Source organism: Fusarium subglutinans (assembly GCF_013396075.1).
Source record: "Fusarium subglutinans strain NRRL 66333 chromosome Unknown NRRL66333_c0000074, whole genome shotgun sequence".
NCBI classification, from domain to species: domain Eukaryota; kingdom Fungi; phylum Ascomycota; class Sordariomycetes; order Hypocreales; family Nectriaceae; genus Fusarium; species Fusarium subglutinans.
In genome coordinates this window covers 302-22797 of record NW_023502137.1, presented here as the reverse complement: position 1 = coordinate 22797, position 22496 = coordinate 302, and the positions used below count along the sequence as shown (strand labels likewise).

The 22496-nt window shown below is 48.5% G+C and overlaps 10 protein-coding genes across 10 annotated transcripts; 5 read left to right on the top strand and 5 right to left on the bottom strand.

The window, feature by feature from the left end:
* Positions 1-8: 8 nt before the first annotated feature.
* Positions 9-1809, top strand: FSUBG_6710 (alkanesulfonate monooxygenase; the record flags this gene model as incomplete). Its single annotated transcript, XM_036684938.1, has 8 exons — positions 9-85; positions 136-272; positions 328-532; positions 581-593; positions 643-702; positions 751-1307; positions 1360-1537; positions 1585-1809. 8 exons carry the CDS (start codon positions 9-11, stop codon positions 1807-1809), a joined length of 1452 nt encoding a protein of 483 aa, XP_036537747.1.
* A 280-nt stretch (positions 1810-2089) lies between these two features.
* Positions 2090-3673, bottom strand: FSUBG_6709 (allantoate transport; the record flags this gene model as incomplete). Its single annotated transcript, XM_036684936.1, has 1 exon — positions 2090-3673. The coding sequence occupies one exon, from the start codon at positions 3671-3673 to the stop codon at positions 2090-2092; it is 1584 nt and encodes a 527-aa protein (XP_036537746.1).
* A 1281-nt stretch (positions 3674-4954) lies between these two features.
* FSUBG_6708 (dgpfaetke family) lies at positions 4955-5389 on the top strand (the record flags this gene model as incomplete). The annotated part of the gene is made up of 1 exon (XM_036684935.1): positions 4955-5389. The coding sequence occupies one exon, from the start codon at positions 4955-4957 to the stop codon at positions 5387-5389; it is 435 nt and encodes a 144-aa protein (XP_036537745.1).
* Positions 5390-5685: 296 nt separating this feature from the next.
* FSUBG_6707 (Crumbs like 3) lies at positions 5686-6572 on the bottom strand (the record flags this gene model as incomplete). The annotated part of the gene is made up of 2 exons (XM_036684934.1): positions 5686-6278; positions 6332-6572. 2 exons carry the CDS (start codon positions 6570-6572, stop codon positions 5686-5688), a joined length of 834 nt encoding a protein of 277 aa, XP_036537744.1.
* A 1120-nt stretch (positions 6573-7692) lies between these two features.
* FSUBG_6706 (uncharacterized protein) lies at positions 7693-9429 on the bottom strand (the record flags this gene model as incomplete). Its single annotated transcript, XM_036684933.1, has 1 exon — positions 7693-9429. The coding sequence occupies one exon, from the start codon at positions 9427-9429 to the stop codon at positions 7693-7695; it is 1737 nt and encodes a 578-aa protein (XP_036537743.1).
* A 386-nt stretch (positions 9430-9815) lies between these two features.
* On the bottom strand, positions 9816-11108 carry FSUBG_6705 (alpha-1 6-mannosyltransferase HOC1; the record flags this gene model as incomplete). Its single annotated transcript, XM_036684932.1, has 1 exon — positions 9816-11108. The coding sequence occupies one exon, from the start codon at positions 11106-11108 to the stop codon at positions 9816-9818; it is 1293 nt and encodes a 430-aa protein (XP_036537742.1).
* Positions 11109-12369: 1261 nt separating this feature from the next.
* Positions 12370-13875, top strand: FSUBG_6704 (hard surface induced 3 (sterol glycosyl transferase); the record flags this gene model as incomplete). The annotated part of the gene is made up of 1 exon (XM_036684931.1): positions 12370-13875. The coding sequence occupies one exon, from the start codon at positions 12370-12372 to the stop codon at positions 13873-13875; it is 1506 nt and encodes a 501-aa protein (XP_036537741.1).
* An 829-nt stretch (positions 13876-14704) lies between these two features.
* FSUBG_6703 (uncharacterized protein) lies at positions 14705-16096 on the top strand (the record flags this gene model as incomplete). Its single annotated transcript, XM_036684930.1, has 1 exon — positions 14705-16096. One exon carries the CDS (start codon positions 14705-14707, stop codon positions 16094-16096), a length of 1392 nt encoding a protein of 463 aa, XP_036537740.1.
* A 196-nt stretch (positions 16097-16292) lies between these two features.
* On the bottom strand, positions 16293-17363 carry FSUBG_6702 (1-aminocyclopropane-1-carboxylate deaminase; the record flags this gene model as incomplete). The annotated part of the gene is made up of 2 exons (XM_036684929.1): positions 16293-17015; positions 17064-17363. 2 exons carry the CDS (start codon positions 17361-17363, stop codon positions 16293-16295), a joined length of 1023 nt encoding a protein of 340 aa, XP_036537739.1.
* A 1311-nt stretch (positions 17364-18674) lies between these two features.
* On the top strand, positions 18675-22061 carry FSUBG_6701 (potassium sodium efflux P-type ATPase fungal-type; the record flags this gene model as incomplete). Its single annotated transcript, XM_036684928.1, has 4 exons — positions 18675-18929; positions 18980-19862; positions 19917-21382; positions 21432-22061. 4 exons carry the CDS (start codon positions 18675-18677, stop codon positions 22059-22061), a joined length of 3234 nt encoding a protein of 1077 aa, XP_036537738.1.
* Between the last annotated feature and the right edge of the window lie 435 nt (positions 22062-22496).

The following is a 22496-nucleotide window of genomic DNA, read 5'->3' as shown; positions in this document are numbered from 1 at the left end:
TCAACGTCATGGCTTCCCAAGATCAAACGGCCCAGCATGGCAAGAAGAAGAGCCTTATCGTCAATGCCTTTGTCATGATGTGCAGGTACCCCGTCATCCCAGACATACAAGATATACTGATAAGACTTTAGGCAGCGGTCATCAATCACCAGGACTATGGAGGCACCCTGAAGATGAGTCTTGGAGGTTCAAAGACACTGAGCACTGGGTTGAATTGGCCAAGTTGCTAGAAGACGCCAAGTTTCATGGCATCTTTATTGCTGATGTGTTGGGTAAGTCACTTGGATCATGAGCAGGTAGCTTTCAGAGATCTAACCGCTGAAACAGGAGGCTACGATGTTTACAAGAAGTCCTTGGAGCCTGCTATCATCTCCGGAGCTCAGTGGCCTCTTACAGAGCCATTAGCTGTTATTCCTGCCATGGCTGCTGCGACTAAGAATATTGGATTTGGTGCCACTGTTTCCGTTACATATGAGCAGCCATATCATCTTGCTCGGCGGTTATCCACAGTCGATCATCTGACAAAGGGCCGGTAAGTTTGTATTTGCATAACATAGAAAATAACTAACACTTGTAATAGTTTGGGTTGGAACGTAAGAATGTCGAGCTTCATTCTCAGGCCACCACTAATGAGAAGTGCAGATTGTCACTGGTTACCTAGACTCGGCCGCTCGCAACCTTGGTCATCCGGTTCAACTGGCAGTAAGTTTTGTCTCCTGAAACTATCAATCCAATTCTGATCATAATAAGCACGACGAACGCTATGCTCAAGCCGAAGAATACATGGAAGTCATGTACAAGCTCTTCAACTCATCCTGGCGTGACGACGCTGTCAAGCTAGATCGCGAGCGAGGTATCTACACGGATCCCGCCCTTGTTCGTCAGATCAACCATAACGGCAAATACTTCAACGTTCCTGGCCCTCACGTCGTAGACCCTAGCCCGCAGCGAACACCACTTCTTCTTCAAGCAGGAGCCAGCAAACCAGGTAAAGCGTTTGCAGCTCAGCATGCTGAGGCTATCTTTACTTCCGCGCATGCACCTGCAGTGTGCAAGAAGAACATAGCAGAGATCCGAAAGGTTGCGAAGGAACAGTTTGGCCGAGACCCGAACAACATCAAGGTCCTCGCTCTTGTCACCCCTATTCTTGGTAGGACTGAAGAGGAAGCTCGGGCTAAGTACGATGAAGCGAAGAAGTATGCTTCGACTGAAGGTGCTCTGTCACTGTTTGGTGGATGGACGGGTATGGATTTGAACCAGTACGGCGATGATGAGGAACTTCGACAGGTTGAAAGTAACGCTGTTCGGTAAGTTTCATCCTCATAATCCCAATGTGCCTCAACTCATATGGTTATTCAGATCAACTGTAGAAGGCTACGCCAAGTTCTCGCCGGCAAACTCAAAGTGGACGAAACACACTGTCGCCGAGCATGTCAGCCTTGGAGGCAACGGACCTCTGTTCGTTGGCACACCCTCTCAGGTGGCCGATAGCCTGCAAGTCTGGATTGATGAGGCAGACGTCGATGGTTTCAATTTTGTAAGTTCATATATAGCCAATCACGGGATGTTACTAACTCTGAAAAGGGATATGTTTTGTTCCCTGGTACCTTTAAAGATATCATCGAACTACTACTCCCTGAGCTTCGATCAAGAGGTCTCTTCTGGGACGATTACGCGGTGCCTGGTGGTAGTTACCGAGAGAACTTCTATGGCCTTCCTGGACAGAAGTATCCTCTGGATGAGCATGCTGCTTCCAAGTATAGGTGGGCTGCTGGGGTACCTGCAAGTGAGCACAAGATTCCGCAGTAGATATGCCCGAAAATACAACTGCAAAGATAAATAAAATAAGAGTTATGTGACACAGAGACTCATGCAGACAGCCCAATCACCTAAGACGCCCTTGCAACTCCATGCACTATAGAGCATTGAATTCACAGACAGTGCAAGTTCTGGCACTATGATGCTTTCACTTTAATGTATTCTCATGAATAGAGACCAACGTGCCGTTGGATTCAAGGTTCATATATGTTACATCGGAGGTAGACGCGTAAAGTCTAGTCCAAGAGTTTATGGCCTTGGTAACTTCTATCTACAGCTCATAGCGGAACTCTTTGTTCTCCATATCCGTCAAATCCAGAAACTCGTGGTTCTCTTCCACCCTGTACTGATCACCTAACGCAGCCTTCTCTGCATCCCTCTTCTTATTCCTTCGATCAAAGACCCATCTCATAACTAGCAGGTCAATGGTGCAAAGGAAGTAAATGATACAGATTGAGATTTTGGCGGGGAGATATCGTGGTCCATCACGAGCTTGAAAAGTGTGAGGTGAGATGATGTTTCCAACAGTATACGCGATAGTTCCGATACATGAGACGGTGATTTTCTTGGTAGAACCAGCGACGTTTGAGCTTTGCAGTCCGAGAATAGTGGTCCAGCCAATGGGAATGCCTCCAGTTGTGTAATATCCAATGAGGGCGGGAACCTTTTCTGTGGTTGCCATCAGGATGGCTCCGATGATGGCAGGAATATGACCAGCAATACAGAATAACAATCGTTGTCTTGTCTTCATAGCTCCGTAAGTCAGGCCAATCAGGAAGACGATCTCCCAAGCCCCGAGGGGAGTGACCAGCAATAGAGACTCCTCATTGGTATATCCCATACCCTTAACGAGAATATTTCCGAAACTGGTGGCAATAGAGTTAGGGATGTTGGCAGCAAAGACCCAGAATGCATATAACCAAGTCATGCTATCAGTCAAGGCCTCCTTGACATGAGCCCACTTGAACGTCTGGGTACCAATGCCCTGCACATTTCCTCGAATACGCTCAAGATGCATGGATTTCTTCTCCTTGTCCAGGAATCCAGCAACGGCGGGAGAATCGGGCATGATGAACCAGAAACTGATTCCAACCACAACAGTGAGGAGGCCAAGAACGAGCAAGATAACTTGCCATCCTTTCAAAGCAGCATCTGGATCTTTACCAACGTGCGTTGCAACGCCGTAAGCAAAATATCCACCAAACATCTGAGCCGCACCACAGACGGAAAACCAAATTCCAACTCGAAAAGCTTGCTCTTCTTTCGTGTACCATTGGGATGTGAAGAGAACCCAGGCTGGGACAATGGCGGCTTCGAGGGCACCAAGAAAGAATCGACAAGCCAGGAGGCCGCTGAAGTTATGGCATGCAGCCATGCAAGCAAGCGTGACGCCCCATAGTGTAACGTTGACTGAGACGTACTTGGCGAGAGGGAATACTTGAAGAAGACGGACGGTAGGGAACTGAAAGCCGAGCTGGCCGAAGAAGAAAATCGAAGCGACCCAGTTGAACTCATTGCCCTTGAGACCAGTTGATTGTTGGATACCAGTAACGCTTGCGTACGAGACTGCAGTCTTGTCGATGTACTGTAAGAAGTAGACGGTACAAATGAGAGGCATGATATGAGTATCGATGCGGCGGATGAGTCGTTTGTTGGCTTTGGCATCGAAAGGTTGACTAATTCCGCCCGTTTCGTTCAACAGGTCAAGGGCAGCATCTGCTCCATCTTTGTGAACATGATGTTCATGCTTTGAAATGTCGTTTACATCAGCTTGGGTATTTTTGACCGAGTTGTCAGAAGAGTCTGGCTCATCAGCCCCAATGGGAGCTGGCTCGATGGCCTTGTCATCTGCCATAATTCAGCAAGAGAGCAGGCGAGTTTGCATGAAATGTAGCCCCCATGGTAATTTGTGGTGGGGTGGCATATTTATATGTTTGATCTGATGAAAAGAAAATGTCGACATCGCATACTTTGCAAATGAAGCCAACAGGTCCCACGTTGTGTGGAGTGATTTATCAAGGATAATCGCTCCAGCTTCCTATCTTGGTTTATCATGCCCACTCAAATCGACATGTCAACCCATTATCTGAACTTCAGCCAAGCACGTCATTAGGAGCCGAATGGTGCGAGTAGATATTACACGACTTATTCAAATTCTCCATACAACAGATACGAGTTTCTCGATATAGACTACTCCATGGTGTTAGTGCAAATATCGGAATCATGTACAGGACACAGTGCACCGCAGAGGTCTACCAGACTACCACCAAAGTGAACAAGGACATTGAACTACGAGTAATGCGAAAGAATCATCTTGAACCAATGCTACGGAACAATACATTGGTTAAATGGGCTTACCATATCATATACTGTTTCTCAGCTGGTGAACGTTCAGTGCAATTACCCGTGGTCGTACATGAGTTAAATAAGAGATAATTACTTGTTCGTTGCAGTACAGTTCCAATATGGAGAGAGCTCTACCGCGGTTGGGGAATCACAGTCTTTCGCGAGGTGCGTCCAACGGCATGCCATCATGGCTGCCAAAAGAAGTAGTATCACATAGATAAGAACTTATAAGAACTGATTTTTAAACATCATGATAACCCAAGAATTATCATAAAGAATATTCTGTTGATTTCACGCCTCAGGATACGAAGTACGAAGTCTAACACGTCTGTAGCGTTTCAGCATCCTTTCTCCAACTTCACGATACCCGTGAAGAAAGGTCCCATACCTCGCTGAACATGTTCACAAATGCCGTTGCGGATGAAGAAACTCACCGAGCTCTCGTTCAGCAAAAAATTGCTTATCCTGCAATTACTGTCATTCTTCGATTTCGTCCTCGCAACAGGCAGCAACAGGTCATTGCTTTGTTGTCATTGGATCGTGAACGCCACTGAGTTTGGTATAGTGTTGTTTTTTTGACTTCGAGTCACCCAACAGTGACGATCGATGAAATCTCACCAATAGTCTTGATGCAAAAGCGCCTCAGCTTACCACTCTTATGGAACAGCTGAAGCTAAACTTGTACAAAGAAGGGCGTATTTCCGTTGAATCGATAACTCAAAGAACCGCCTTCCTGCAATTAACCATCAGATTCTGAGCTCATAGCTGTCATTTCGAGCACGCACATATCATGCCTCGATATATGATCCTCATCAAAGCTTCTCCGGAAGCTGAAAACTCAACTGCCACTGGACCCGAGATCTTTGAAGAAATGGCCACTTTTAACGAAGAACTTCATGCAGCTGGCGTTCTTCTCTCAGCCGATGGACTCAGTCCAACGAAGGATGGCTACCGTGTTACATACTCCATGGATGGTCCTGCACAGGTCACCAAGGGGCCTTTTGACGTTGTGAGAGAAGGGCACGTTTGTGGCTGGTGGATTCTGAAGACTGAAGACGGCGAAGAAGCTGTCAGCTGGGCCAAGAAAATTCCTTTCAAGGGGGGCGAGGTGACCGTCAGGAAGATTGCTGAGCTGGATGACTTCGGGGACAGTGTGACGGATGATGTGAGGCAGAGGGAGAGGAAACTCACCAAGGGCCTTGAGGAGAAAAATGAACGAAATTAGGAACTAAGTGCTAAGCTGTTCTTGATGCTATCTTGGGAGGACTTAGCGTCAATGCCTCACTTCCGAGTGTAGCATCATGTCGAAGGCTGCATACATGTCACTCGTTGCTTGTCATCACTCACAGTGAGCTCAATGAAGCAAGGATATTGTTAAATAAATTCTTGTTATCGAAATGGGTAATTAAGAAACATATAACCGGCTGAACCAATCAACTCCATGCTTTGCTATACAATATCTTGAAACCTTTTTACTATCAGGCTATACAAAACCCCCTCTACGTCCATCTCTTCCATGAATCAAGGCGCCTCGTGAAGACCACCACGTCCCTGATATCCGTTCTGCGATGGGTGAACCCAAGGCTGACCAGCCATCTCAGCCGGAGCCTGCTGCGTGGGAGGTTTGTAGTACTCATGCACAGGCTGGTTCTGCGCACCAACAGGCATCTCACTGGGCGGCGCGTAACCCCCAGCTGTAGCACCTTTGCCCTTTCGGAAATGTCGCCAGAAAAGAAAGCCAGCACCGGCGAGCAGGGCAATACCTCCAATGGTGGCGCCGACCGCCACGCCGGCTACAGCACCTGTGGAGAGACCTCCATCATCTTTGTCAGTGGAAGCGTCTGTTGTTGTCTCGGTCGCAGCGTCGGTCGTTGTCGTCTCAGAGAGAGCGCCCGTCGATGAAGGACTTGGGAGGGCTGTCGTTGAGGCAAGAGAGGCAGATGTTGTCTCGTCTTTGGGGACAGTGACATTGAACGCAGCTGAGGTGGCGACGATGTCGTTTGTGCCGGATTTGAAGAGGGAGTAGTGGAAAACAGCGTCTCTGTCGTCACCAACCTCTGTAGAGAAACCGCCAAAGTTGACTGTCCAGATAAAACTCGTCGATGTTGTGTTTTCTAGGCATCAGATATTAGCTGATAGGGACCTCGGAGAGTCAACGCATGTGTACCTTTGAGCTGGACGAAGAACTGAGTGCCGCCGCCCGCTTGAGGATAATCCTGCCAGAGCAATAGGTTGGTCTCTTCCAGGTCCGTATTCCATTCCACGTTCATGCTATCATCGACATCGTAAGTTGGGTTATTCTTCCATCCCGGCGAACCAGATCTTCCAGGGGTAATAAAACTGGTGTCAGCAGCAACTCTGGCGGCAAAGCTGCCCAGCAGTACGGTGAAGGGTAAGGCGGCGAGCATTATGTCGTTATAGAGGTTCTCTCAAAGAATATCAGAACTTTTCAGCCTCGCGATCCTTAACAAGAGGCTATCACGCGTTTCTGTTGGTCACCCAGTCATCAGCAGACCAAGATGATAAAGGCAGAGAAGAGAAAAAGCAGTAGAAGGGGAGACACCACGCTCAGTTGCTCAGTCCAGTCTCTATTTCATCTCTCAGCCCCGATGCGCGAAGATCCCTGTCTTAGCGTTGAAGGGGAAATTTTGGGGGCCGGGGTGTTGTCCAGTGAGACGGTGAGATTATAGGTAGGAGTTCCGCTTTCTTACACTCGAGACCACTAGCTCAGATCCTTCTGATACCAAAATTAATTTAATAGCGTGGATTAAGAGCGGGATTGTAAGAGAGTCCGACTGAGGCTGCACCGACGGGAAATTAAAGTTGAGTTAGTGGCGATAGCACGGATATGTTGAGATACCCGGCGGGGGATGGTTTTCAGATCAATGACTTGAGTCACTGACCAAACATCCTTATACAGATACATTTTAATACGGTAATCAGGTCTGAAATTTACGTATGAAGCTTAAAATCAACCGTATTGTATAATTATAAACAATCACCGCCGTTGAGGGATAATTTCACCAAGCCACGCGATCCAAACTAGCCAGGCCCAAGTTGGAGCTTAGACGCCCAATGATCCCTGCAAAGAGTCAGCCTTAGCCATGGATATCCATGGGTTCAAGCGCCACTCCGAGGCTTGGCTTCGGGTAGGGCCATGCCGGCCGATGTTGTTTCAGCCATGGACTCAGATATTGGCTACCCTGAAGTGATCAAAAGACGAATTGCTGGGCAGTCTACTGAGTCCAGTACGAGGTTCTAATTAATTCCTATGGTTACAATGACTCAAATTTGTGCATATGGTCGGGTTACATCTGCAGATAAAAGTCTTACAGCATTGTGACAGCTGTACTGTGCCTTGCAGATAAATGAAACGTTGATCTCACGGCATACGCCAGCCATGTTTGCCAACATGAGAAACATCATATCATCTTACTCATACTGATCTCGCATCAACATCAGCGGTGTCCCTACTTGCAACATGCGCTAGAAACAAGCCAAACAAGGAAAGAAATTCCGATCACCAGATCAGAGACGAGAGTTCACTTTCTTCAACTCTCCTCCATCAGACTCATTCTCACCCAAGATCTCACGAGCAAGAGCCCTTCCAGCAGCACGTCCCGAGAAGATACATCCTCCAACAAACGTTCCCTCAAGAGAATTATACCCATGTACACCTCCACCACCAAAGCCCGCAACTTCACCAGCTGCGTATAATCCAGGGAATGGCGTACCGTCTGCTCGCATGACGTTACTATCCAGATTTGTCTCAATACCACCCAACGTCTTGCGTGTAAGAATATTCATCTGCACAGCGATCAAAGGTCCATGGGCCTTGTCAAGGAGTCTATGAGGTGGAGCAACTCTGCTTCGACGATCAGCCCAGTATGTTCGCGCATTGTTGATAAGCATTGCTTGTGCGTCCTTTGAGTATGGGTTGTTGAACTGGCCGTCTCTTGTTTCGACCACCTCTTTGATAGCGTCGAACTCCAGTAGTGGACCATTGCGTTTCTTGGCGAGCTCATTCATACCGACTACTAAATCCTCCAGGTTATCGCGGACAACAAAGTCCTTGCCGTACTTTTGAAAGTTCTGAACAGGGACGGTGCCTTTCTTTCCAAAGACTCGGGTGAGAAGCATCCAGATGCTCTTATTAGTAACATCGGGATTCTGCTCTGAGCCAGAGAGTGCGAATTCACGGGCGATGATGCTCTGGTCGAGGATAAACCAGGTGTAATCATACCCTGTGCTGCAGATATACTTTAACGTCGCAAGGGTATCGGAACCTGGGTAGAGGAATGGTGGCAGTCGTTTGCCAGTTGCATCGAGCCAGAGAGATGAAGGGGCAGGTAGGACTCTGATGCCATGGTCTGGCCAGATGGGGTTCCAGTTCTGAAGGCCTTCAGTGTAATGCCACATTCGGTCGCGGTTGATGACGTTCGCACCGGCCTCTTCGGATATACCGATCATGCGTCCATCGACATGATGAGGAACACCAATGACGAAGGTTTCTGGGACTTTGGGACCTAATCTCTCGACAGGCCATGCCGCCTTGACGGCATCGACATTTCCTCCAATGCCGCCTGAAGAAACGACAACTGCTGAGCCGTAAATTTCAAACTTGTCTTTTTCAACTCGGTTCGACTTGACGCCACGAGCAGCATCATCATCCTCCAGAATTGTGCCCCGTACTCCAATAGCACGTCCGTTGTCGTCGATGATCAACTCATCGACTCTGTGTCTGAACTTGAAGGTGACGATGCCGTTCTCTGCAGCTTTCTTGACAGGGTCTGCAAAGATCTTGACAACCTCTGGTCCTGTACCCCAGCTAACATGGAATCTTGGAACAGAATTTCCATGACCATCTGCAGTGCCATCACCTCTCTCGGCCCATCCGACATTCATCAAGAAGCCGAGGCCTCTCGCCCTGACATAATCCTCCATCTCATCGGCGGCAAAATCCACAAAGGCTTTGGCCCACTTACGCGGCCAGTAATCCTCCTTTTCACGATCAAATCTCGCTGAGCCCATCCAATCTCTGTACGCCAGCTCCTTGGAGTCTTTAATCCCCATTCTTCGCTGATACGAAGAATCGACCATAAACACGCCACCCAGCGACCAAAAAGCTTGTCCGCCGATGTTTTTCTCATTCTCTTGGTCGACCAACAGAACGGGGACTTTACGCTCTGAGAGTTCGAAAGCTGCGACAAGGCCAGCGAGGCCAGCGCCAACGATGATGACGGGTTGTTTCTCTTGAGGAGCCATGATTAAATTGAGTGATTATGTTTTTGGAAAGAGAGAGAGAGAGAAGCGGCGCAGGCGGACACGCAGAATATGAAGACGGAGGTTCGGGACGCGCGGGGTTGAATCACCCCGAATAGAGTTGGTCTACCCTTGTCGATGCCTCGGCTCCTAGAACATGCGCCAAGCCACGGCCGCAGATACAAGGACTGCAAGACTTGTATATAGAGACGGCACTTCTTACGGGTTGCAATAACTGGAAAATGGCATGATCAGGCGATTATAGAGTTTACTTGGTCTCATTCATCAATTACGCGTTTATACGACCTCAGGTATCCGGGTTCCGAAATTCGAACTCAACGCCGATCTCCAGAGCACTTCTAAATATCAATCAATCAATCTCTTGCAAATCATAGACCAAGATCAGGCTTCTTGGCCTGCTCGATCTTGAGCTTCTTCTCTTCCTCCGAGAGCTTGTCCCACTCAGCCACGTTCTCGTCCCAGAGCCTCACGCACTCCACGTTCCAGTTGCAGTCCTCGACCTGGCCGTATGCTGGATGACGGTAGCGAGGATGCTTGCTGGGCCAGTTGGAGGCATGGTAGTGGTGCTTAACCAAAGCTCCACGAGAGTCGTGGTTGCCAGAGTCTGAGTGGCCCTGTCCAGCACAAAAGGCCTCGACGTTGAGAACAAGAACCCGACCGACAACTCTGGACTCATCCAGGTTGTGGAATAGATCCCATGTGACCTTTCCACCACGATGGTTCTTGCGCATCTGCTCCAGCAAGGCTCCTGTAAAGGCAGAAGGACCAGTGCCGCTGATGACTTGGTCAAAGGTAAGCTCGATATCTCCTAGAGCAACCTTTTGTTTCTTTGCTTCAGCCTTGAGCCAGACCATGATATGCTCGATAAGGTGGAGCATAACTGGTTGGTGAGGCTTTGCAATGATAGTCCATTGGCAGAAAGACTTTGATTTCTTGCCTAGGATAGGATGATCGCTGAACTCGGGCTGATCAATCTCAACACCAACAATCAAGTCAATGTCTCTCTCGTCGTATCGCTCGGGGATAAAGCGATGCACAGGTCTCAGCGCTTCGACGTCAATGTCTGCGTAGACACCTCCTTGAGCATACATGATCATGTATCTCAATAGATCAGCCTTGATGATATGCAAGTTGATACTCTTGTAAAATCTGACAATATCCGGTCGATTTATCGCACTCCCCGCACCAAAGTGCTCCTCCACAAACGCAAGCTCGTTGTCGTCTGTGAGAACTTCATATCGCATTCCAGGGTTCTTATTAACCCACGTCCTTGAAGTAATCAAGTCACGATCCTCAAAGTTTAATGGATCAACCTTCCACGTTTGCCAGATCTTTTGTGGGAAGGTGCTAAAGCGTGATGGCGTCGATACAATCTCTTTTTCTTTTCGGAACACGCCGAGGGGGCTGGGTATAGAGTAGAAGATGTCGAAGTTAAGGATGATGAAGAGGACGATGACACATGCCATGTACAGTGGTATACATCTTTGCATCTGGGCTGGGACTTTGTTTCTGAACTTTGCCGTCGAGGCTGCTAGAGTTGGCGAGCCCAACGGAGTGCCCATCTTGGTATCGTGGCTATCGGTCTTTGTAACGGTCCACTCAACAGTGGTAGGAGGGATACGAAGATTAGACGGGATATTTCGACGAGGGCCACTCGCCATGACCAGGAGACGTATTCACAGGCAAGAAGCTTTCTCTGCAGTCAAAGCAGAAGAGACACTGAGCAAGTAGAGAGAGAACAAAAATAAAAAGAGTTATCTGCAGATGGAAAATGCAACATGCAGCTGAGACCTAGAACCCTTAAGTGGAACTCAACGTAACCAAGCTTTTACCAAGAAAAGGACTACGGACCTTTTCACAAGACGAGAGAGACGTTTTCTTATCAAATTACCGTCTTGCAGCTGCGGAAGAGGACCGAAGAAGGATTGTGGAGAGTGAATCCATGGCTGGCCCCATGTGATTGTTGTGCATCTCAGCAGGGGTCGAGTAGAGAACTTCCAGGAAAGGCAGCTCCTCCGTAGGATGAGGGGGGATCGTGGAGGTGGGTTGGGAGCGGCCTGGGGTAGGTATTACGAGGCCGTGCTTCTGGGGGGGCGACGTGATGGGGCATGGGGTAATTGACTGGCCGAGTTTGGTGATGTATCGGAAAGTGAGGTTGTTGGTTGTGAAGAGTTCCATAGTCTCGATGTCTGTTCAGCTGTAGTCTACCGGTAGTGAAACTCTCTAAGAATAGGCCGCACGTGTGTATAAACTGTAATATCGAGATCAACATACCACAGACATTGTGGCTTTAACGTGCCTTGCAGCAGTCTAACGTCAAGCCTTAGCTACCCATGGAATAGAATCGTTGTGGTATTAGGCCTGTAACTCCCGTCTTGGCTTGTGATCCGGGGAACGAGCCTCGGATATAGCCCCTGTCTCCAATCCCCGCACACGAACCATCCCCAAATCATACAAGCCTCCCGCCCTAACCCACGAATCCTCATCCATTGTTGGTTGAGCTAATTACCTACTGTGGCTGCCGAATTTCCGCTGGTCTCCTAAAGGCGCTTTTACGGAAGGATTCTGCAACGCTGGCCGTCCCTCATGTAACATCACCGCAGTGCAACGTCATGAGAGCGAAGATATGCCTCCATCGAGATGATGATTTTCTTTTTTCACGCCGTTGGTCTCCGCACACCAAAAGTCCCAATCCCTGCTTCGTGATAATTACCCCATCTTCAAGGGCCTTGTTTTTTTTGTTTTCTTGCTTGTCATATTTTTACACATGCTTTCCTCGGCTTGTGATTCTTAGTTGGGGCCTTTCTCCGAGTCGCATATCGGGAGTTGCGGAGTACATCAGGTCCCTCGTCTTCATCAATTGAACAGACAACATCTTGAATTGTCAAGATTTCTGCTCCAAAGCCTCAAATCGTGTTCAAAATGTCGCCTCGAACAAGTGGTCTCCTTGACAGCGACGACTGGGATGAGGTCAAGACGGACTCAAGCTCAGACTGGACGCTTGCAAAGTCCTACTCAGACTGGAAACCAGCGGCTGCAGGCGGCAAACTAAAACACATCATCAACACTACCAGAGCCGCCATTCGCGCCAGAACACGGCCTCTAGAGAACCTCCGTCCAACAGCTTACCTAGACGGTCTCCGAGGTTTCGCAGCCCTTCTCGTGTACTTCCACCATCATGAACTCTGGGCACACGACATCGTTGGTCAGAATGCAATTCTCGAAAATGCCTTTGGCTATGGAGGAAAGCATTACTTTGCATCATTCCCCTTCATAAGGCATTTCTTCACAGGCGGCCATTACGCAGTATCGACATTCTTCATCATCTCAGGCTATGTTCTGTCGCTCAAGCCAATGGGGCTAATTCAGTCCGGAGAGCTTGCGCAACTGGGCGATGTCATAGCATCTTCGCTCTTCAGGCGCTGGATCCGCCTTTACCTCCCTCTCATCATGTCTATGCTCATTTACATCACATTACTACACATGTTTGGTGTCTGGGTGCGAATCATGACACAGCAAAAGAGCTGGTACGACGAGCTTTGGGCTTTCTACTATGAGTTCAAGAACTTTAGTTTTGTCTTCAAAGAAGGTGGTGAGCCATGGTTGACCTATAACCGCCACTTATGGTCTATCCCCATTGAATTCAAAGGCTCTGTCGTTATCTTTACGGCACAGATGGCGTTCTCTCGGTGCTCGAAGAATGCTCGTCTCTGGTGTGAGGCGGGGTTGATCTTCTACTTCATGTACATTGCAGATGGGTCATTCTACTCCATGTTCACGGCTGGCATGCTTCTCTGCGATCTGGATCTTCTCGCCAGCAAGGGCGATCTGCCCCGCTGGATGGCACGTCTGGAACCTGCCAAGGAATTTATCTTCTACCATCTTCTGATCTTTAGCTTATTCCTTGGTGGAGTTCCATCTGAGAACCGCAATGTCGAGCAGCTTGCCAAGAGCAGGGGTTTCTACTACCTTTCATGGTTCAAGCCTCAAGCAGTGTTTGACTACAAATGGTTCTACCTCTTCTACGCAGCTGTCTTCTTGGTTGCATCTATCCCTCGAATCTTCTGGCTGAAGAGCTTCTTCGAGACGAGATTCTGCCAATGGCTTGGACGTATCTCGTTTGCTCTATATCTTGTCCACGGTCCCGTGCTATGGACTATTGGCGAGAGACTCTACGTGGCTGCGGGGTGGCAGAACGAAGAGATCATGAAGAACATTCCCCATTGGGCAAACAAGCTAGCCTTGCCAATGTCTGGACCCTTGGGACTGGAGATGTCGTTTCTACTACCTCAGCTGATTCTTGTGCCCTTGACGTTCGGGCTAGCTGACGTCGTGACACGGTTTATCGACACACCCAGCGTCAAGTTTGCAGCGTGGTTCTATAAGAAGGCGTTGGGGGATCCAACTAGCAAGCAGGCCAAAGCGTAGCATAGATCTTGACGCAGAATAAATCAAGCTTAATTCTTTTCGGTAACATCACCTGTGTCATTGCCATGCCATGCTAGTCTCAGCTCTCCCACCGTTTAGATCTGAGGATATCTACCGTACCCTCAGACCTCGATGTCAGATCAATTTGGGGCATAATGTCGCATGCTCTCTTTTTTGCTTGTGGTTCTCGGCTCACCGCCCAAGAAGATGGAGGGTCACCTGCATGAGATTGCCGTTGAAGAAGGTAACGGCTTCGTATTACCAAGCCATGTCAGGAACCCCAGCCTCTTCTCATTACGCTATTCCCCGCTCCCGCGACTAAGATCTGCACACCTCCACGATCAGAAAAGAACATCCCCTGTTCAGGAACATGCGCCGTTGACTAGTGCAATGTCACCCCGCAAAAGTACCTCAGCAGCCTCGGCATGCATATGAAAAATGTGTCGACGTCGAATTGCGGCGGCGTTGAATGTCACAATCTGCCAGGTTTTCCCCGTCGACTTATCTTCAGCTGCGTAGGGTCCTTGAAGTGTCATTGGTCTCTTAGTAAAACGCCAATTGCCGTGGCTGCATGATTGTCACCATCTCCAGACTCCGCATCTCCCGCGTGAATAATCTCTCAGCTCCTCTTCGGCGTAAAGGGTCATCTTACGACTGACCCCTGTCCACGGAGCGCGGTTCGAATAGGGATTAGTTAAATGACGTACGGCGCAGTCACAGTCACAATCAAAGCTGCATTGTCGTTCAAGGGCTTCATCGGACCCCGCCTGCATCAAACTCCATCCTCCGACACATTCGCTTCTTTACGACGTGCATTGAATGCTTCAAGATGCTCGTCCGAGATTCTCGAAAGCTGGTGCTGTTCGTGATACCAGTCTTCCTTCTTGTTGTCTTTGCTCTGAAGCTCTATCTTGATCCATCATCTTTTCCTGCCCATGTTCAAGGATGGGTTCCATCGCAGCTGAAAAAGTCACCTGGGGATGAGCAAGAACACTTGGCTGACGAAGAACCATCCATAACAAAAGCATCACCAGTTCAATCGTCACCGGCTGCCAAGACAGATACGCCAGAGGACAAACCTTTCGGCAAGGGTATCATTCCTCAAGATGTCAGCGCAACACACATTGAAGTCTTCTCATTATCTACCAAAGACAAGAAGTTCTTCGAGATCGACTTCAGAGACTTCACTGCTCTCAACCCCAATCTCATCCCCCATCCTACACTGGAAGACACATGGATTGTCGTAGCTCAATGGCTGCAAGAAGGCGGTAATTCACTATGGTTTGCTGAGCTTGTTTGCGATGCTGCATTCCAAGACGGCGTCCTCCGATGTCTTCACTCACCCACTACTCTGCCTGTCACTGCGACTGTGGGAGGAGACAAATGTCAAGGCGACATGGCGTATTTCCATATGAACATGGGTCCCCACGATGCCCGCGTGTTTTATGGCCCTGATAGGCCTTACACGACATATGGCTCAAACTCCATACACACTTGCTTTGGCCAGTTCGTTCAGGACTTTCGTACACTCACAGGCTGGTCGGGTGATATGGAAAATCTGGGTGTGTTCAGAGTCGGCACTGAGCTTCAAAGACCACTGCCTTGGAATATGGTTGAGAAGAATTGGTTCCTCTTCTGGGATTCGGCCGGAAACATGTATACGCACTACGACATCAAGCCTAAGAGGGTGTTTGCCCGAATGAACCCCGATGGCTCAGCTGGTCCTGATCTTGCACCAGCCGCAATAGGCGATGAGCAATGCCTGGCCAAATATCTCCCCAAACTCCAAACCGACCTAGAGTCCATCCACCAGACTACCAATTCTCTCAAAGTCACCATGTGTCGTCGAGATGAACCCTCCTGTGTCCCCGATGATAGCAACACCTTCATCATGGTGATATACCAACATAAATCCTTCTTCAACTATCACAGTGTATATGAGCCGTATGTTATGCTGTTCAAGCAGCAGGCTCCTTTTGAAATTCATGCCATGTCAAGAAAGCCTATATGGATTCATGGCCGAAAGAAGTATCCCGAGAAGGAGACTTCAGATATGTTTTATGTGACATCTATGAGCTGGAAGAGTCGTGATCAGAAGTATCATGGATTCATTGGCGATGAGATGTTCCTGGGTTTCGGCGTTGAGGATGTTAGAACAGGCGGAATTGATATAAGGGCAGAAGATATCCTGAAAGACATGGGCTTATGTTTTGAGGGATAGATACATGTTACTGTATTAATATACTTAGAGTAGTGGCGAGACTAGTGGATAATGTTAATGACCTTTAATGGCCTTAGATCCCATGGGCCGCTTACCATCAATTAGACCAGAGACTCTTCTGCTAGGTAATGATTCGATAACCTTAACTACGGTTACCTAGGGAGGGTAATCTCGATAACGGCTTTACCCAAGCTGACTATCTCAACTGCGGATAAGCCCCAAGAACAGCCTGTCCCCCAGTATGAATGAAAAGAACATTCTTGCCTTTCAGTCCGCCGCTCTTGGCTGTATGGAGCAGTCCGTTGAAAGCCTTACCTGTATAGACAGGATCAGTTAGAATACCCTCCGCTCTTGCTAGCGCCTTCATCCCATCAGATGTGCTTTCATTGACCTGTCCGTATCCTTCCCCGATATAAGAAACGTTAATATCAAAATCGTCTTCTGTGATCTCATCCGGGGACGCGCCAATCTTTGAAGCTGCGTTCTTTGCTATGCTCAACACCTTTTCAATAACATCCTCTTTCTTCGGATACAATACCGAAAACCCAATGAGCTGCTTCTTAGACCCTGCGATACCCTGCTTTTGCGCCAACTTGAGGCCTGCGAGTATACCTCCCAGCGTGGAACAAGAACCCGCAACAAGAGCGATGACGTCAAATGTAACGCCGAGCTTTGCTTCCTGTTCAAGCAGCTCGAATGCCCAGCGTGCATAGCCCAGGCCTCCAAGAGGATGTGTGCTCGCTCCAGCTGGAATTGAATAAGGCTTTTGCCCGCGACCTTTGAGAATTTGGATCACAGTCTCTTCGCTGGTGTCTGGGGCGAAGGTCTCAGCGCCAAGGATTGAGTTTGCTTGGATGTTGCCGAGATACTTGTACTCTGCGTCTTCGGAGGCAACACGATTGGCGGGATAAAGAGCAACCTTTTTAATCAGTCAATGATCTTCTGTGATGTTTAATAACTAACTCACCTTGAGTCCAAGTCGAGCCGCAGCAGCAGAAGTCTGACACATGTGGTTTGACTGCAGTCCGCCCGTAGTCACGAGGGTATCGGCTCCCTGCGCGATGGCATCTGCTAAGACATATTCGAGCTTGCGTACTTTATTGCCGGCAAAAGCAAGGCCCGAGTTGCGGTCCTCACGAGCTATCCATAAGCTCGCACCCCCATCTATAGATGAGCTGAGGCAAGATAATCGCTCGATATCTGAGGGTCGGTCGAAAAGTAACTGTACCCTGGGAATCTCGGCGAATGGTGACGGGAGCTTAACCATGGTGGCGTTGTATTGAGTCGAGCGACATTAAAGAACATTAATTGATATCTGTTAGAGGCTGATTGTTGCTTGGTAGTGCACAAGGACAAAGAGAAACGACAGAATAAGTACAGAGAAGTCCAAAGGGCGTAAATATGACATTGTGTGCATTATTAAGCAACATTGGCTGGGCTTATCATCTTACGTCAATTGACGCAACTCACAGATATAGACCTTGGTCACTGCATCACGAATATAGAGCTAAATTTATAACAGAAGTAGGAAAATTCTTTCCAGTATGAGGTAACGGTGATTGACTGACTACAGAAGAATTCGCTCAGAATATTGAAAAGTTCGATGTCTTACGGTACCTTACGTGACAACAGTGGTATCAAGGCTTGAGAGTCGACAGGTCAGTGACTATTTCGGCAAAGATCTAGAAGGTGTACTTATCACATCATAAAATAATTTGTAGAAGTCACGAGGAACAGAGATACTTTGGAATAATCCCAATATTCGGTCGTCATGTTCATGGAATAAGGATGGATCGACAATGCAATGGATAATGGAGCCTCATAACCTATACCCAGACTCATTTCTATGACTTCAAAGGACAAAGAGTCACTGGAATTAATGAGAAATTAGCATTGCCCGCTTTTCATCCGAATTTCTGATCTAAGAGGTAGAAATAGCCATGAATTCGAGATAATATGAATAAGCGTAAACGAACACAGCTCTTGGCAAATCTCCATCACCGCTGTCAAATACCGCTTTAGGCAATTCACAGCGTACCTCGATGGATCCCTGGCTGATGGGACAGCCACTGACCAATGACGCTGACAGTGAAGGCGCTAATGCATTGGAGTCTTGGCTCACTGTTACAGTTTAGACTCGCTATAAGCGTAAATATTCCCGCCAGCCAATCTCGAATCGTTTTCTGTCACTTATGACTCTTAACACGGCATCGAATCGGGCATTTAAGACTTAGAACCGGAACACTACGACTTGGAACCGGTAGATCTACAGTTTGATCGGGATGATGGAACGTTCGGGGTCCGTGGAGGCCAAGACAGAGCCCCATTTTCTGTCATGAAGTCTGCTACGACTGGACGGTTGACGAAGCAGCCAGAATGACAAAGGCAAAAGTTGCTTCGGTCGGTCTAGTCGTGAGGGCTGCACCGTTTCTTGGCTTCCCCACAAGGTGCAATTGAGGAAAGTTGCCATGCGAGACTCCAAGTATATAAGGTTGGGTTGTTTGGCCCATGACTTGAGAAGGAATTCCTCTCGATACGCTTCTCTTCTAGTTAACACTCTGCTTTGGTAGCGACGACAATGTCTCCCAAGTCAGCTCCCCCAGACATGGAGCATCATGTTTCCGGTCAATCCAACAAACCGCTTTCGCGTCCAGCGCATGCCTTGCCCGCTGATACAGTCATCCAAGAGCTCAACACGACCCCGGCCACTGGCTTAAGTGCTTCTGAGGCATCGCAACGACTTGTTGAGTATGGACCCAATGATCTTGGCGAGGAAGAGGGTGTGAAGCCTATAAAGATCTTCATTGAGCAGATCTGCAATTGCATGACCTTGGTAATACCAATCTTTAGCTATCACCGACTCTCGGCGACTAACACATATAGGTCCTCATTCTAGCACTCGCCGCAAGTTTCGGTATACAAGCCTGGATCGAAGGTGGTGCTCTCGCTTTAATTATCCTCCTCAACATTGTCATAGGTTCCTTCCAAGATCTACAAGCCGCTCGAACCGTCCACTCCCTCAAGTCTCTCAGTCTCCCAACAGCCAACGTCTTCCGTGATGGGAAGACGATCACAATCCAAACAAGCGAAATCGTACCGGGTGACATCATCGATCTCAAGATGGGCGACTCTGTACCAGCTGATATTCGTCTCTTTGAAGTTTCCAACTTCGAGTCAAACGAGGCACTGCTCACGGGAGAGTCTCTGCCTGTGCGCAAGAACCCTACGATGCAGTTCGATGACGACACAGGACCGGGCGATCGCCTCAACGTCTGCTACAGCTCTACTATCGTTACTAAGGGTCGTGGTAGAGGTGTAGTATTTGCTACTGGGGCTTATACTGAGATTGGCGCTATTGCAGCTGCTCTGAAAGACACAGGACGGAAGAGGCGGCAAGTCAAACGTGATGAGAACGGTAAAGCATCGTTTCTATCCCACGCTACCAAGTGGCTGCTCACAACTTACGATGTTATTGGCGAGTTTCTGGGCGTTAACGTTGGAACTCCACTGCAGAGGAAGCTATCGCAGCTATTCCTCTACGTCTTCGGCTTCGCAATTGTCTGCGCCATCATTGTACTCGCAGCCAACAAATTCGACCCTCGCAAAGATGTTATCATCTACGCTGTTGCTACAGCTGTGGGGACATTGCCTGTCTCTTTGATCTTAGTCTTGACTATTACTATGGCAGCGGGAACGAAGCAGATGGTGAGCCGCAAGGTTGTTGTTAGGAACATGCAGAGCTTGGAAGCACTTGGAGGGGTTACCAGTAAGTATTATGTGTTTCTATGGCTCGGTGACTATAGGAACTAACCTTGAATAGATATCTGCTCTGACAAGACAGGTACTCTGACCCAAGGCAAGATGGTGGTCAGAATGGCCTGGCTTCCAGGACACGGTACTTACTCAGTAGAATCTACGAACGAACCACACAACCCTGAAGTTGGCGGCATCGAGTTTACTCCTGTACAGCCTGCAGGCCTACTAGCACACGGCGAAGGGGGAAAATCGCATACCATCACCCCTCATGATGAACCTGTTGTCAACGAAGCACTGAAGCATTATCTCGACATCGCTTCCCTCGCCAATCTCGCAGTCGTGGAGAAAGGACACAAGGACGATGGCCCGGAAGAATGGCTTGTTCAAGGTGACCCTACGGAGATTGCCATTCAAGTCTTCGTTACTCGCTTCAACTGGAACCGCATGTCTTTATCTTCGGGCCAGAATCCACAATGGAAGCAGCTCGCTGAGTTCCCTTTTGACTCAGAGGTTAAGAAGATGTCGGTGGCGTTCCAAGATACGCTTTCCAAAGAGACGCATATTTTCACCAAGGGTGCAGTCGAGCGGGTACTCAGCAGCTGCGTATCCATGGAGGAGTCGGGTAGAATTGAGCTCCTCGATGAACCGGCAAAGGAAACCATCCTGGCCAACATGGAGGCATTTGCACGTCTAGGTCTTCGAGTCCTCGCTTTTGCTAGTCGATCTCCCATCACTGGTCTCCCTGAAGATCTCTCGTCGGCCATCGATAGATCTGAGTTTGAAAAGGACCTGGTATTCCGCGGACTCATCGGTATCTATGACCCTCCACGCCCCGAAACACGAGATAGTGTGCAGATGTGCCAAAAAGCTGGTATTAGCGTGCACATGCTGACCGGCGATCATCCTGAAACCGCACGAGCCATCGCCGCTGAAGTCGCTATCATCCCATCACCAGAACGAATGCGAATGGTGAGGAGGGATGTTGCCGACACGATGGTTATGGCAGCTCATGATTTTGATCACCTTTCAGATGCGGATCTCGACGCGATGCCGGAGTTACCGCTTGTTGTGGCCCGTTGCTCTCCCACGACAAAGGTTCGCATGATCGAGGCTTTGCATCGCCGTGGACGCTACGTTGCCATGACGGGTGATGGAGTCAACGACAGTCCTAGCTTGAAGCACGCAGACGTCGGTATTGCGATGGGTCTAAACGGCTCAGATGTTGCCAAGGAGTCCTCTGATATCATATTAACTGACGATAACTTCGCATCGATCCTTAATGCCATTGAAGAGGGCCGCCGAATTTTCGACAATATCCAGAAGTTCATCCTTCATGTCCTTGCTGCCAATGTCGCTTTCGTCACCTGCCTTCTCGTAGGGCTGTCCTTCAAAGATTACAGCGGTGTATCTATCTTTGTCTTGACACCCGTTGAGATTATTTGGATGTTGCTTGTTGCTGGAGCATTCACCGAGACTGGCCTTGGGTTTGAGCAGGCGAGCCCTGATATCCTTCGTCGGCCACCTCACAGTGTAAGTCAATACCTTATTTTAACGAGCCTGTCACTAACGTATATAATAGCTCAGGTACGGTGTTTTCACCCCAGAGTTCCTAGTTGACCTCGTGGTCTATGGTATCCTCATGCTCATCAGCATCCTTGGTTCTTCAGTAATCGTTCTCTACGGCTTCAACCACCAAGGCCTGGGGCATGACTGCAACAGCAAGTACTCTGCATCCTGCGACACAGTATTTACAGCCAGATCAACAGCTTTCACTACAATGACATGGGACTTTCTACTCTTTGCTTGGCAACTCGTTGACTTCCGTCGCTCGTTCTTTGCTGAGATCTTCGAAAAGGGCGGGAGTTTTAAGGCCTGGACGAAACGTCTCTGGAAGAATCCCTTCCTCTTTTGGTCCGTCACTATGAGTACTGTTCTTATTCCACCAACACTCTACATCCCTGTCATCAACCATGTTGTCTTTATGCACAATCCTATCACTTGGGAATGGGCTGTCATTTTCATTGCAGTAGGCGTTTTCTTTGCCGGGGCAGAGAGCTATAAATGGGTCAAACGAGTCTATTTCCGACGTACGGTGGCGAAGGAGTTTCGTAAGGATATCACTGATGTTGAGCTTTATGCTTTTGGTCGATATATGGATGGTTCAGAAGACGGCAGTGAGTCCAATTGCGATGTTGGCAAGAAGTGTTAGGCAACCATACATAGAACATTTATAGAAAAGCGAGATCGTTTATTCTTCCACAGTAAACTGTCCACCCAGGAAAGACGCATCCTCGAGACATGCTTTGAGACCCTTCATCTCCTCCTCAAGCTCATCTTGCGAACATCCTTGCTCAGCTGCCTCTAGATCAGCTATTATCACATCGCGACCATCGCGGACCAGGAAATTGAACTTGTTAGTATCACCCATCTTGATACCGAGTTCATGTAGCTTCTTCAGAGCTTTTTCGCATCCCTCAATATCCCTTGGCTCTGCCGGTCTTGCGCCTTCAATGAACTCTGTGATAAATCCGATAACACGTCCATCTTTGCCTTCTGCAACATGACCAAGAAATTTAGGCACGACCTCAACGTTCTGAAGCCATTCATAAGCTATGGTCCATCGTATTAAAAATTATTATATATT